The sequence below is a fragment of the Callithrix jacchus genome, chromosome 4 (assembly GCF_049354715.1).
Source record: "Callithrix jacchus isolate 240 chromosome 4, calJac240_pri, whole genome shotgun sequence".
NCBI lineage: Eukaryota > Metazoa > Chordata > Mammalia > Primates > Cebidae > Callithrix > Callithrix jacchus.
The window spans coordinates 39914714-39925803 of NC_133505.1; the positions used below are offsets into that span (position 1 = coordinate 39914714).

At 42.7% G+C, this 11090-nt stretch overlaps 1 protein-coding gene across 1 annotated transcript; it reads left to right on the forward strand.

The window, feature by feature from the left end:
- The first annotated feature begins 316 nt into the window (after positions 1–316).
- Positions 317–5416, forward strand: CAJA-DRA (major histocompatibility complex, class II, DR alpha). Its single transcript, NM_001270911.1, is given in 5 exon segments — positions 317–503; positions 2846–3091; positions 3558–3839; positions 4127–4292; positions 5015–5416. Coding segments are annotated over 4 exon segments (765 nt in total). The 5' UTR covers positions 317–421; the 3' UTR covers positions 4282–4292; positions 5015–5416.
- The last annotated feature ends 5674 nt before the right edge of the window (positions 5417–11090 follow it).

Consider the following 11090-nt stretch of genomic DNA (forward strand, 5'->3'; position numbering starts at 1 on the left):
TCTCTAGCTGTCATGGCACAGACATATGAACTGTGATTAACTCTCACTTTAGGGTGTTTCCATTGATTATATTCTCACTAATGTGCTTCAGGTATACCCCTTTCTAGAACTCTGGTTGGGATGAATGAATCTGTCAGTGATTGATCAACATCCTTAAATACTTGATTTATTGTTGTTGTTCTGCTTGTTTAAGAACTTATTTATCCGATGAGGTGAATGTCTTGTGTCCTGGACCCTTTGCAAGAACTCTTCCCCTAGCAACAGATGTGTCATCTCAAAATAGTTTTCTTATTGGCCAATGCTTAATTGATTTGCATTTTAATCATCAGACTCTCTTAAAGCCCACAATCTCTTTTCTTTTATTCTTGTCCTGTCTCACTCCTGAGCTCTACTGACTCCCAACAGAGCACCCAAGAAGAAAATGGCTGTAAGTGGAGTCTTGGTGCTAGGATTTTTCCTCATGATTGTGCTGATGAGCCCTCAGGAATCATGGGCCATCAAAGGTAGGTGCTGAGGGAGTAAAATCTGGGACAATAGTCTATGAAGCATTGGAGAAATGGCCTGTGGACATTTGCAAGATAATCTGGGGAGTGAAAGAAAAGTGGGACAGGTATGATGTGGTCTAAACAGAAAGTATAATAAATTGTGGTTTGGTGGAGTTCTTCCCTCACCACAAATTGAAGTAAGTCAAATTTGGTTCAGAAGAACAAAACTGAGTTGTGTATTGCTGAATAGCACGGTCCTGCTACAAGCCACACTGGGGGTTGGGAAGGAAGAATATTTCCCAGCAAGCATTGACAGGCTATATCTCTGGGCTTTAATTATTCTTCCTGGAAAATTAATACAATTAAAAACTAAAAACTGCACATAATTTTGCTAGAAATTAAATAATAAAAAAAGAGAAGCTATTAGCACTGTTCTTATCCGAATACGTGATACAGTAGTTATTTTTGGGGGTGCGAATTCTCTCAGTATAGATTTAGCACTAAATTGTGTTGAAGATTACTAGAAGGAGAAGTCATGAAAAAGCAATGATTTACCCAAGGAGAAGGGGAAGGAAAGCATGAGGATAAAAGTTGCCTCCTGGGACAGTGTAGCCATTTCCTACCGTCCCATCTCCATGCTGCAGTAGGCCTTAGATCATGTTAACTTGGTAATGCTTCCAAGACAGTAGAAAAATAAGTAAGGAAGTGGGGAATCTGATACTGTTCTCTCTCATCTCCAGAGCAACATTTGTGCTGTTGTAAAGATGTATTGTAGAAAAGTATTCTTCACCCAGAGTGACCCCCACAGAAGGTGTCAGATAGACTTGAAATAAGCGAAGTAATAACCCAGCTCCCATATCCATAGTGGCAATTATAGATTTCTATTGCCCAAAATAAGCCACACATAGGGATACTTACCTGGGAAGATAGAGCCTCTTTCCTTCTTTTGTGAAGAGGCAGCTAGCATATTTGTGTGTGTTTGCCTAGATGCAGATGCTAAATAAATTCATAGGTTTATCAATACACAGTCAAATATTAAAATGTCTCGCCTTGTCTTTAAAGGCTAAGGAGAGAAAATCTCTCACTCATCAACACTCCACAGAGGCAGTAGCTTTCCTTTGTCATGTTGATTATTCCCTTGGTGTTGGTTGTTCTGTTAGTCATAATAGAACGTGTTGCATTATAACAGTCCCAATTTAAGGAGCATTAAGATAAAAGGTGGAATTGCCAAGGTCAATCCAAACGTGGCCCTTCTCACAGAGGTAACCACCGTGTGGGTTTGGATGCAGGGAAGTAGGGGCTCTGAAATGCTACAAGGCCTCAGTCTTAATTTTCAGAATATTTCAGTCCCTAGTTATATTTTCCAAAGATTTGGCCCTTAAATAAAAGGAAGCTTCTGACTAAAATGTAAATAGTTCTTGTTACATCCTTGTTGATAAACTAAGAAATTACTTGGCTTATCTCGTTTAATCTTAAAAACAAACCCCTGGGCCAGGCATAGTGGCTTATACCTGTAATCCCAGCACTTTGGGAGGCTGAGACAGAAAGATCATGAGGTCAAGAGATCGAGACAATCCTGGCTAACATGGTGAAACACCATGTCTACTAAAAATACAAAAATTAGCTGGGCATGGTGGCGTGTGTCTGTAATCCCAGCTACTTGCGGGGCTGAGGCAGGGGAATTGCTTGAACCCTGGAGGTGGAGACTGCAGTGAGCCAAGATCGTGCCACTGCACTCCAGCCTGGGTGACACAGAGAGACTCTGTCTCAAAAACAAAAACAAACCCCCGACAGGATGGAAACCACAGCAGGACTACATAATAGGAAAACTACACATAAATAGGTAGAATAATCTGTTCAGTATCACTAGGTAAGTTGCTGAATAAGAATTCAAGATTTTATTTGATTCCAGAGTTTAAAACCCAGCCGTTCACACAGCATTTCTCTCTTTTTAGAGTACAATGTTCTGAGAAACAGATGCTCTGGAATTCTGGCCTAAGTGTATTTAGTGCCTGGGTAAAGAGAGGGAGAAAACATTTTTCTAAAAAGAAAATAATTTCTCAGCTAGTAACATGGAGTCAAACAACAGCTTCACTGAGGGTTCTTTAGCCCTCATCTCCTTCAATCCACCCTCTTTATAACCAGTCCTTCTTCTCTCTTCCCAGCGTTGTTCAGCAGCATATCCTTCACTCAGACCTTGTCTTGTCACTCATCCCTACTTGCCCTCATTCCTTCATTGCTCTTGGCCCAATCTCTCCCCACCACTTCCTGTCCACATGTACGTGACAGGAAGTGCCACATACATTTCTCTCTCCTGATTCCCCCCGCCCAACTCCCTATCTTTCTTTCTTGCCTTTCAGAAGAACACGTGATCATCCAGGCCGAGTTCTATCTGAACCCTGAGCAATCAGGGGAGTTTATGTTTGACTTTGATGGTGATGAGATTTTCCACGTGGATATGACAAAGAAGGAGACGGTCTGGCGACTTGAAGAATTTGGGAAATTCGCCAGCTTTGAGGCCCAGGGTGCACTGGCCAACATAGCTGTGGACAAAGCCAACCTGGAAATCATGACAAAGCGTTCCAACAATACTCCGATCTCCAACGGTACCTTCCTCTCTGCTGCACTCCTGGACATGGGAATCCAGAGTTTGAAATAGATGCTTCAGCTTTTTGTGTTAGATTATTGTAACTGATTTTCCCTCTAAGGGGCCTAACTTTCCTATAAACTAGCCCCAGAGTCTCAGGCCAGAGGTCTGAGAACTTTATGGGTTTGTTCCTATCTTCATGTGCTCATTTGGTGTCTTTGCCACCCACACTTGGGTGTCTGAGTTCATGCTGGGGAGCCAGAAGGGAAGTCCTGGCATATTTTATACCTCAATATTGCCTCAGTTTCTTGGAGGAGGGCCTGTCAGAAATGTTATTTGAGGATGTGGCATAGGCTTCTCAAGGCACAATTTCAACGACTTCTTCAGCTTTGGGGTTTTTAGATAGGTTTGTACCATAATTCAGCATGGGAGGGAGAGGACTGAGCCTAAGCAGTGTTAGCTGATTTCTGTCCTGTGTCCTTCAGTTCCTCCAGAGGTAACTGTGCTCACAGACAGCCCTGTGGAACTGGGAGAGCCCAACGTCCTCATCTGTTTCATCGACAAGTTCACCCCACCAGTGGTCAATGTCACATGGCTTCAAAATGGAAAACCTGTCACTACAGGAGTGTCAGAGACAGTCTTCCTACCCAGGGAAGACCATCTTTTCCGCAAGTTCCACTATCTCCCCTTCCTGCCCTCAACTGAGGACATTTATGACTGCAAGGTGGAGCACTTGGGCTTGGATGAGCCTCTTCTCAAGCACTGGGGTAGGGACCGTCACTCAATCTCCTTTATTTCAAGGTTTTCTCCTATGATGTTTGTGTAGAACTCAGTGTCCTGTTTCATAATATCTGCTACAATTAATGTATCTGTCTTCTCCTATTACCCAGCTTTCTTCACTTTTTTAATCTGCAGTTCCCTCAATACATCATTCTGTCTTCGTCCTCTCTAATCTATGAATAACTATTCTCTTTATTAAGTATCTTACCTTTGGTTCTGAGTGTTACACCTTCCCACACTCATTACCATGTACTCTGCCTTATTTTCCTCACAGAGTATGATGCACCAAGCCCTCTCCCAGAGACTACAGAGAATGTGGTGTGTGCCCTGGGCCTGATTGTGGGTCTGGTAGGCATCATCGTTGGGACCATCTTCATCATCAAGGGTGTGCGCAAAAGCAATGCTACAGAACGCAGGGGGCCTCTGTGAGGGGCAGGAAGGTGAGTTAGGTGTGGTTGGAGGAAGACGTACATGGAGGTATCTGAGGGAGGAAAACAGGATGGGGAAATAAAATGTAATGCATTTGAGAGACAAGATAGGAACAGATGTGGCTCTTGATTTCGCTTTGCTAGAACGAATCAGACATTGGTATCATCTGGTATCCCAAAGCTTCAGCGTCTCTCATCCCCTTCCATAGATGGGCACCCAGATCACGGCTCCAGTCTTGGAGATTGTCTTCAGTACCTAAATCATCTCCAGTATCTACATTGTTTCATATGTCTTCAGTACCTAAATCATCTCCAGTATCTACAGTTTCATATTAGAATACGGAGTCTAAGTATCTAGAAATATAAACCTCAAGATTGGGGCACATCCTAGCTTATATTTCCTGGGGCAGATCATCAGTTCAGAAGCATTTCCAGATCCTGGCTCCTTTGGAGTGAGGGTAGATTCATTGCATAAAATGGGAATCTCTTAGAGGTCAATGCCTTCTTTTGCCCCTTTAGTCTCAAATGTAGTATCAGAAACTGTAAAATAAGGTAAAGCATGGTTGCTTATTACATTCAGTTGGAGAGCAAGGTACATAGCTGATGTTGGAAAGGTTAGATGAACATTGAAAGATTTTTGTAAAGTCAAAGGATTAAGAGAAAAGAAGGAATCTGAAGCAAAGAGCTCAGAACTCATCTTAAACTCCTTAGTAACTATGTGTGTCTTGCTATAGGTGATGGTGTTTCTTAGAGAGAAGATCATGGAAGAAACTTTTTAAAAAAGCTTTACAGAGCTGCAGTATTCCAATCCTTGACCTCAGCTGAAAACAATCATCTTCAGCATGTTCCAGCCCTGTAGCCACCCCAAGCATGGTTATGCGTCCTCAATTGCTCCATGCTCTAACATCTAGCTGGCTTCCCCGTCTATTGCCTTTCCTGTATTTGTTTTCCTTTATTTCCCATCAGTTTATCATTACCATGCAATGCCTCTGGAATAAAACATACAGGATTATTTCTCTGCTATGGAACTTTCTGAACACCCCACGGGGGCATCTCTTGTGTACTTATTGTTTAAGGTTTCCTCAAACTGTGATTTTTCTGAACACAATAAACTATTTTGATGATCTTGAGTGGAACTTTCGGTGTTTAAGCCAGTTCTTTGTGTAGCAGTGGGGGCTGGGAGTCAGTGCTGGGGAATATATGTGATCCCTTACTCATAAAATCTCCGAATGTTGAATTTATCTTATAAGCTCTGGAATTCATCAGACATATCCCGGTTCATGTGGGCTTGGTCTCATTTTGTGCATCTGCAGGCAATCCTCTTGTGGTCTAGTCCTTATCAGGAAAACCTTAAGTGGGATTGGTTTGTTGTGAGATCTCTACTGAGCAATGACGTGACTGCATCTTCAGTAGAGTGAATCTGAAACCCCAAGGTATGGACTCTGAGAATGCATGGGATGGAGGGGAGCAGATGAGGTTAGAATGGGGAGAAGGAAGAGAGGAGGATCCATAAACATTACAGGATTTACATGTCAACATTGTTCATTCCAGACTTAATGAGCAAAGAGATTGGACACTGAAGATTGGCCTTACCCATTCTGTTAGACATAGTCTCAGATGCCTGTTTTATTATGGGGAGAGTAATCTGACTGATTCTTGAAACCATCTTATATTTGAAGATTTGCCTTTGAGTCGAAAAGCTGAGTGAAATCTGGGGTTGGGGAGAAAGATATGCATTAAGATGAGAGGAAAGAATATTTGAAACACAATGAACTATTGCCCATTTGTCTATAAAACTGTGACTTGATATTTATTTCTAAAATAGTTTCCAGAGCCTGCCATAAACCATAAAGATTAACTATTCATGACAGTGTGATAGACTGCAAATAATTGCTGTTGAAATGAGTTAGGCTTGGGTTTCATCGTGGCTGTATCATTTACTATCTATGTTTCACTGGTATCCTACTTAACTTAGCCTCACATTACTCATGAAAACACTGGTGTTAATTTTTATTACATTGAGTTATTATCAGAATTAAAAGGAAAATTCAAGCAAAGTAATTAGATATGTGCTTAGTGATAATAAAATATTGCAAAAAATTATACATTCTGTTGTTATTCTCAAAATTTCTACAGCCTGATGATAAAAATCTAGGAGAAGCTAAACAAAACAAGGGTAAATCAAATCATCATGACCTGCTAAGACTTACTAATAAATAAGAAGTTTCTTGCCGAGCGCAGTGGCTCACGCCTGTAATCCCAGCACTTTGGGAGGCAGAGATGGGTGGATCATGAGGTCAGGAGATCGAGACCATCCTGGCCAACATGGTGAAATGCCATCTCTACTAAAAATATAAAAATTAACCTGGTGTGGTGGTGGGTGCCTATATTCTCAGCTACTCAGGAGGCTGAGGCAGGAGAATCACTTGAACCCAGGAGGGGGAGTTTGCAGTGAGTGGAGATTCCGTCACTGCACTCCAGCCTGGTGACACAGCAAGACTCCAACTCAAAAAAAAAAGTGTCTTTACTGATGGTTCAGAGAATCAAAGCAGGATCTTGAGACTACTGAAGGTCGAATAGGTTTGAGTGTCTTTGTGTCTTTCTTACACGACTACAAATTTTATTATGAAATAACAACACAACAGAGAACACACTAAAACTCAGACAAGTACGGAATACAAAAGCAAAAAGCAAACCCATATACTACCATGTCAGAAAACCATTTTTCACAGACTTTATTTTTAGAGCTGTTTTAATTTAACAGAAAAACCACATAAACTGTATAGAGAGTTCCTCCACCCCCAGTTTCTACAATGCTTAACATCCCGTATTAATGTGGTACAATTAATTACAATTGATGAACGAATACTGATAATCATTATTAACTAAAGTTCATTGTTATACTAGGGTTCACTCTCTATTACACAGTTGTATGGGTTCTGACAAATACGTAAGGTCATATATCCACCATTACAGGATCTTACAAAATAGCCTCACTGATCTGAAAATGCCCCAGGCTCTATCTACCCATCCCTCCCCCCTCCCTCTGAACCACTGGCATTCACTGACCTATTTACTATTATTTTGCCTTCATAGAATGTCACATACTTTTAATAATGCAGTATAGAGTTTTTCAGATGAAATTCTTTCGCTTAGCCTTATGCATACAGGTTTCCTGCATATATTGTCATAGCTTGATAGCTTATTGTCCTTAATGTTAAATAATCCTCCATTGTATGAATGCACTACGGTTTATTTACCCATTCATCTATTGAAGGACATCTTGGTTGCTTCTAATTTTGGCAATTATGAATAAAGTGGCTATAAACATCCATGAACAGATGTTTGTGCAGACCTAAGTTTTCCATTTTGGATAAATATGTAGAAGTGCAATTGCTGGATCATATGATGAAAGTGTGTTTAGCTTCATAACAACCAACCAGAATATCTCCCAAATGGCTGTATGATTTTGCATTCCTACCAGCAATGAATGAGAGATCTTGTTGTTCTACATTTTTGCCAGCATTTGGTATTCTGGGGCTTGGGATTTCAGCAAGAAAGCCACTTTAATTTTTTTTTTTTTTACTTTAAGTAATTATAGATTTCTGGGAAATTGCAAAGATGGTACAGAGATATTCTGCATATGCCTTCACCCAGTTTCTCCAAATGTTTATATTTTAAGTAACTATAGCATAGCAGCAAAACCAAGAAAATACCTTGATAAAATGTGTGTATAGTTTTGTGCATGTCTTATCACATTTGTAGATTTGTGTAATCACCACCACAATCAAGTACAGAGCTATTCCACATCACAGAGATCTTCATGTTTCCCTTTATAGTCAAATTCCCCCACAAAATCAACTTAACAACTTAAAACCACTAATTTCTTCTCTATTAATTTCTAGAATAGTGTCATTTTGAAAATACGAGTTAAAGGGAATCTTGCAGTATGTGACTGGTGTTTTCAACTTAGCATAATATCCTTGAGCTCCATCCAAACTGTTGCATATATTGACAATCTGTTTTTTTCTTAATTGCTGAGTAATTTAATTCCATGGTCTAAATGCAGCACAGTTTGTTTATTTGCCTATTGAAAGGCATTTTGGCTGTTTCTAGTTTGGGGCCACTACAAATAAAGCTGTTTTGAACATGTGTGTAAGGTTTTCCTATGAGCATGAGTTCACCAGTTTTCACTTCTCTGGTATAAATGTCTGGGATGTAATTCCTGGGTCATATGGTGAATACATGTTTAGTTTTTCAAGAAACTGCCAAACTTAGCCAAATATGATGGCTACACCTGCAATTCCAGCACTTTGGGAGGTCAAGGAGGGATGTTAAGTTGAGGCCAGGAGTTTGAGACCAGTCTGACAACATAGCAAGACCCTGGTGTCTACGATTTTTTTTTTTACACTAGAAAAATCAAGTTTATTTAAAAATATTTTTAAAGGCTAAGGCCATAGCAAAAAAAAAGAAAAAAACCCAAGAGTGGCTGAACCAAACTCAGGGAATTAAAGGAGCATCAGCCAATGCAAGCAGGTCTCTATAAAATACACATTGTTTATAAATGTGCACAGCAGAATGCACAGCAGCCCCAGAGGGCCAGGAAAAACAGGGAGAAACAGAGGGCCATCTGGAGGGACAGGCACACCCATACCACTCAAAGCCCTGGGCCCCAAGTGCACCCCCAAAGTCACCTACCTGCAGCATGGCTCTTGCCCTTTCTGAGCCTGGGTATAGCTGGAGACCAAGTTCACCTGCATCTTGGCACATCCACCTATAATTGGCACCTCTCATGGCCTCTGACAACCCAGCAAGGCTCAGAGAATGGATTTCTTCTCCCTGCCTTTCAGCAAGGACCAGAGAGAAGTACTGAGGCAAGAAAGGTTATTTCCCTCAAAAAGACTGATGAAAGGGTGAAAAGGGCTGGTTCCAAATAAAAAGGATGGCTGTTCATGGAACAGTGAGTTTCCCCCGAGACATACAGATTTGGTGCAAGCAACACAGAAGGCTAGGCTCTAAGCTTCACCTAAAACTGGGAGGGGGAGAGCATGTGCAAGCAACACAGAAGGCCAGGCTCTAAGTTTCATCTAAAACTGGGAGGGGGAGAGCATGTGCAAGCAACACAGAAGGCCAGGCTCTAAGCTTCACCTAAAACTGGGAGGGGGAGAGCATGTGCAAGCAACACAGAAGGCCAGGCTCTAAGCTTCACCTAAAACTGGGAGGGGGAGAGCATGTGCAAGCAACACAGAAGGCCAGGCTCTAAGCTTCATCTAAAACTGGGAGGGGGAGAGCGTGAAGAGACCACTTACTGGGAGTCCCTCCAATCCTCATTTGGGTTTGTCATAAACGGGACAGACAATAGTCTGCTCCACAATAAATAGTTTCCACCTGGATTTTGTTCCCTGATTAACCTCTCAGTGTCTGAAGAGGGAAAACTGGCTGTTTCTGACGCTACCCACCCCATCACCAGCAACTTTCCCTGATACTTCTGGCCTCCTAAGACCCTTCCAGAAACCCCAAAGCCACTATATTAGCAGATGGGAGTCCCACGGATATCAGGCCAGAGTTGTGGGGCACAGAGAAGCTTTTTAGAATAAAGAAGGCCCTGAAAGAGGAGGAAGACTCCCCAAGGCAGAACCACCACCACATCCAACCTCCTCATCCCCTACCTTTCCTGTCCCCGAAAGTATGAGATAGACCCCCTGGCCTGGCTCCTGCGCAGTACCAGGCCCACAGTGGATACTTCTACCTTAATGAAGAATATGCCCCACTGAGTGGAGGACCCTCTTCCATGGCCTGTAACCCAATGACTATGGGGTGACACAAGTGACCTCTACCCTGTGATAGCCCAACACCATCACATGTGGCTTCCCAGCCAAACCTCCCCAATGGGCTGCTGTTGGCCATGCCTGAGATCCAAGCAGTCAGGGAGTAGACAGCAAGACCTCAGATCCAAGCCTTCACCCTCCCCATTCCCTATTTCCAGGGCCTGGGACACTTTAGAAATGTTTGAACACACAAGGCAAGACCCAGTACCAGGTCTGTGACCACAGTGATCTGTGTCACCAGAAAGTGACAGCTGAGGACATGGAAGTCAGGTGCCTCTGTTCTTCACAACCCCTGCCACCATTCCTGCCATGGGCAGCGTCTCCCTGTTGTGCAGCCAGCCACTTGATGAGGGGCTAGCACAGAGCCCCAGCCCAGAGCATGGAAATTCATCTCTGGCTGAAATCATCTCTGGCCCTCCCCTCTTCATCCATGGCTTCTCAGCAGGCCCCTGCCCAAGCCTGACAGATGTCTGGCTGCCTGCAGAGAAGCCCCGTGGGAGCACAGAGTGTTGGGGGAGACCAGAGCCCACACAGGTGGTTTGTGTTCTGGCCTCTGACCCCACCACGGGAGTGATCTGTGTGACAGAGCCAAATTCCACATATGAAAGCATTGCCTCTGTCCCTTGAGGTTGCCTCCAGTGTTTTGCTGGTGTGCCAGAACTGTTTCCAAGGAGCCAGCTAATTTTTTTTTTCTCATTTTAAGTAGTTGCTGAAGCTTCATGTACAGCATTCCTCAGCTGGTTCCAAAAAATCTGGCTTTTTGTTTGAGTCCCAAAATCGTAGAAGCCGGTTACTTTGTAAACAGGTACTTCAGATCTCAGAGGGAGGAGAAGAGCTGGGAGGAGGAAGGGGGATCTGGAATATTTTCCTTCATGCACAGTCTTAGCACAGCAGCAGCATAAACCACAGGGATCGTTGGTAGAGACTTAGCACCCAACAAGTTCTTCTTGGAGAAGGAATGGGGACAAAGGCTGAGTGGCTG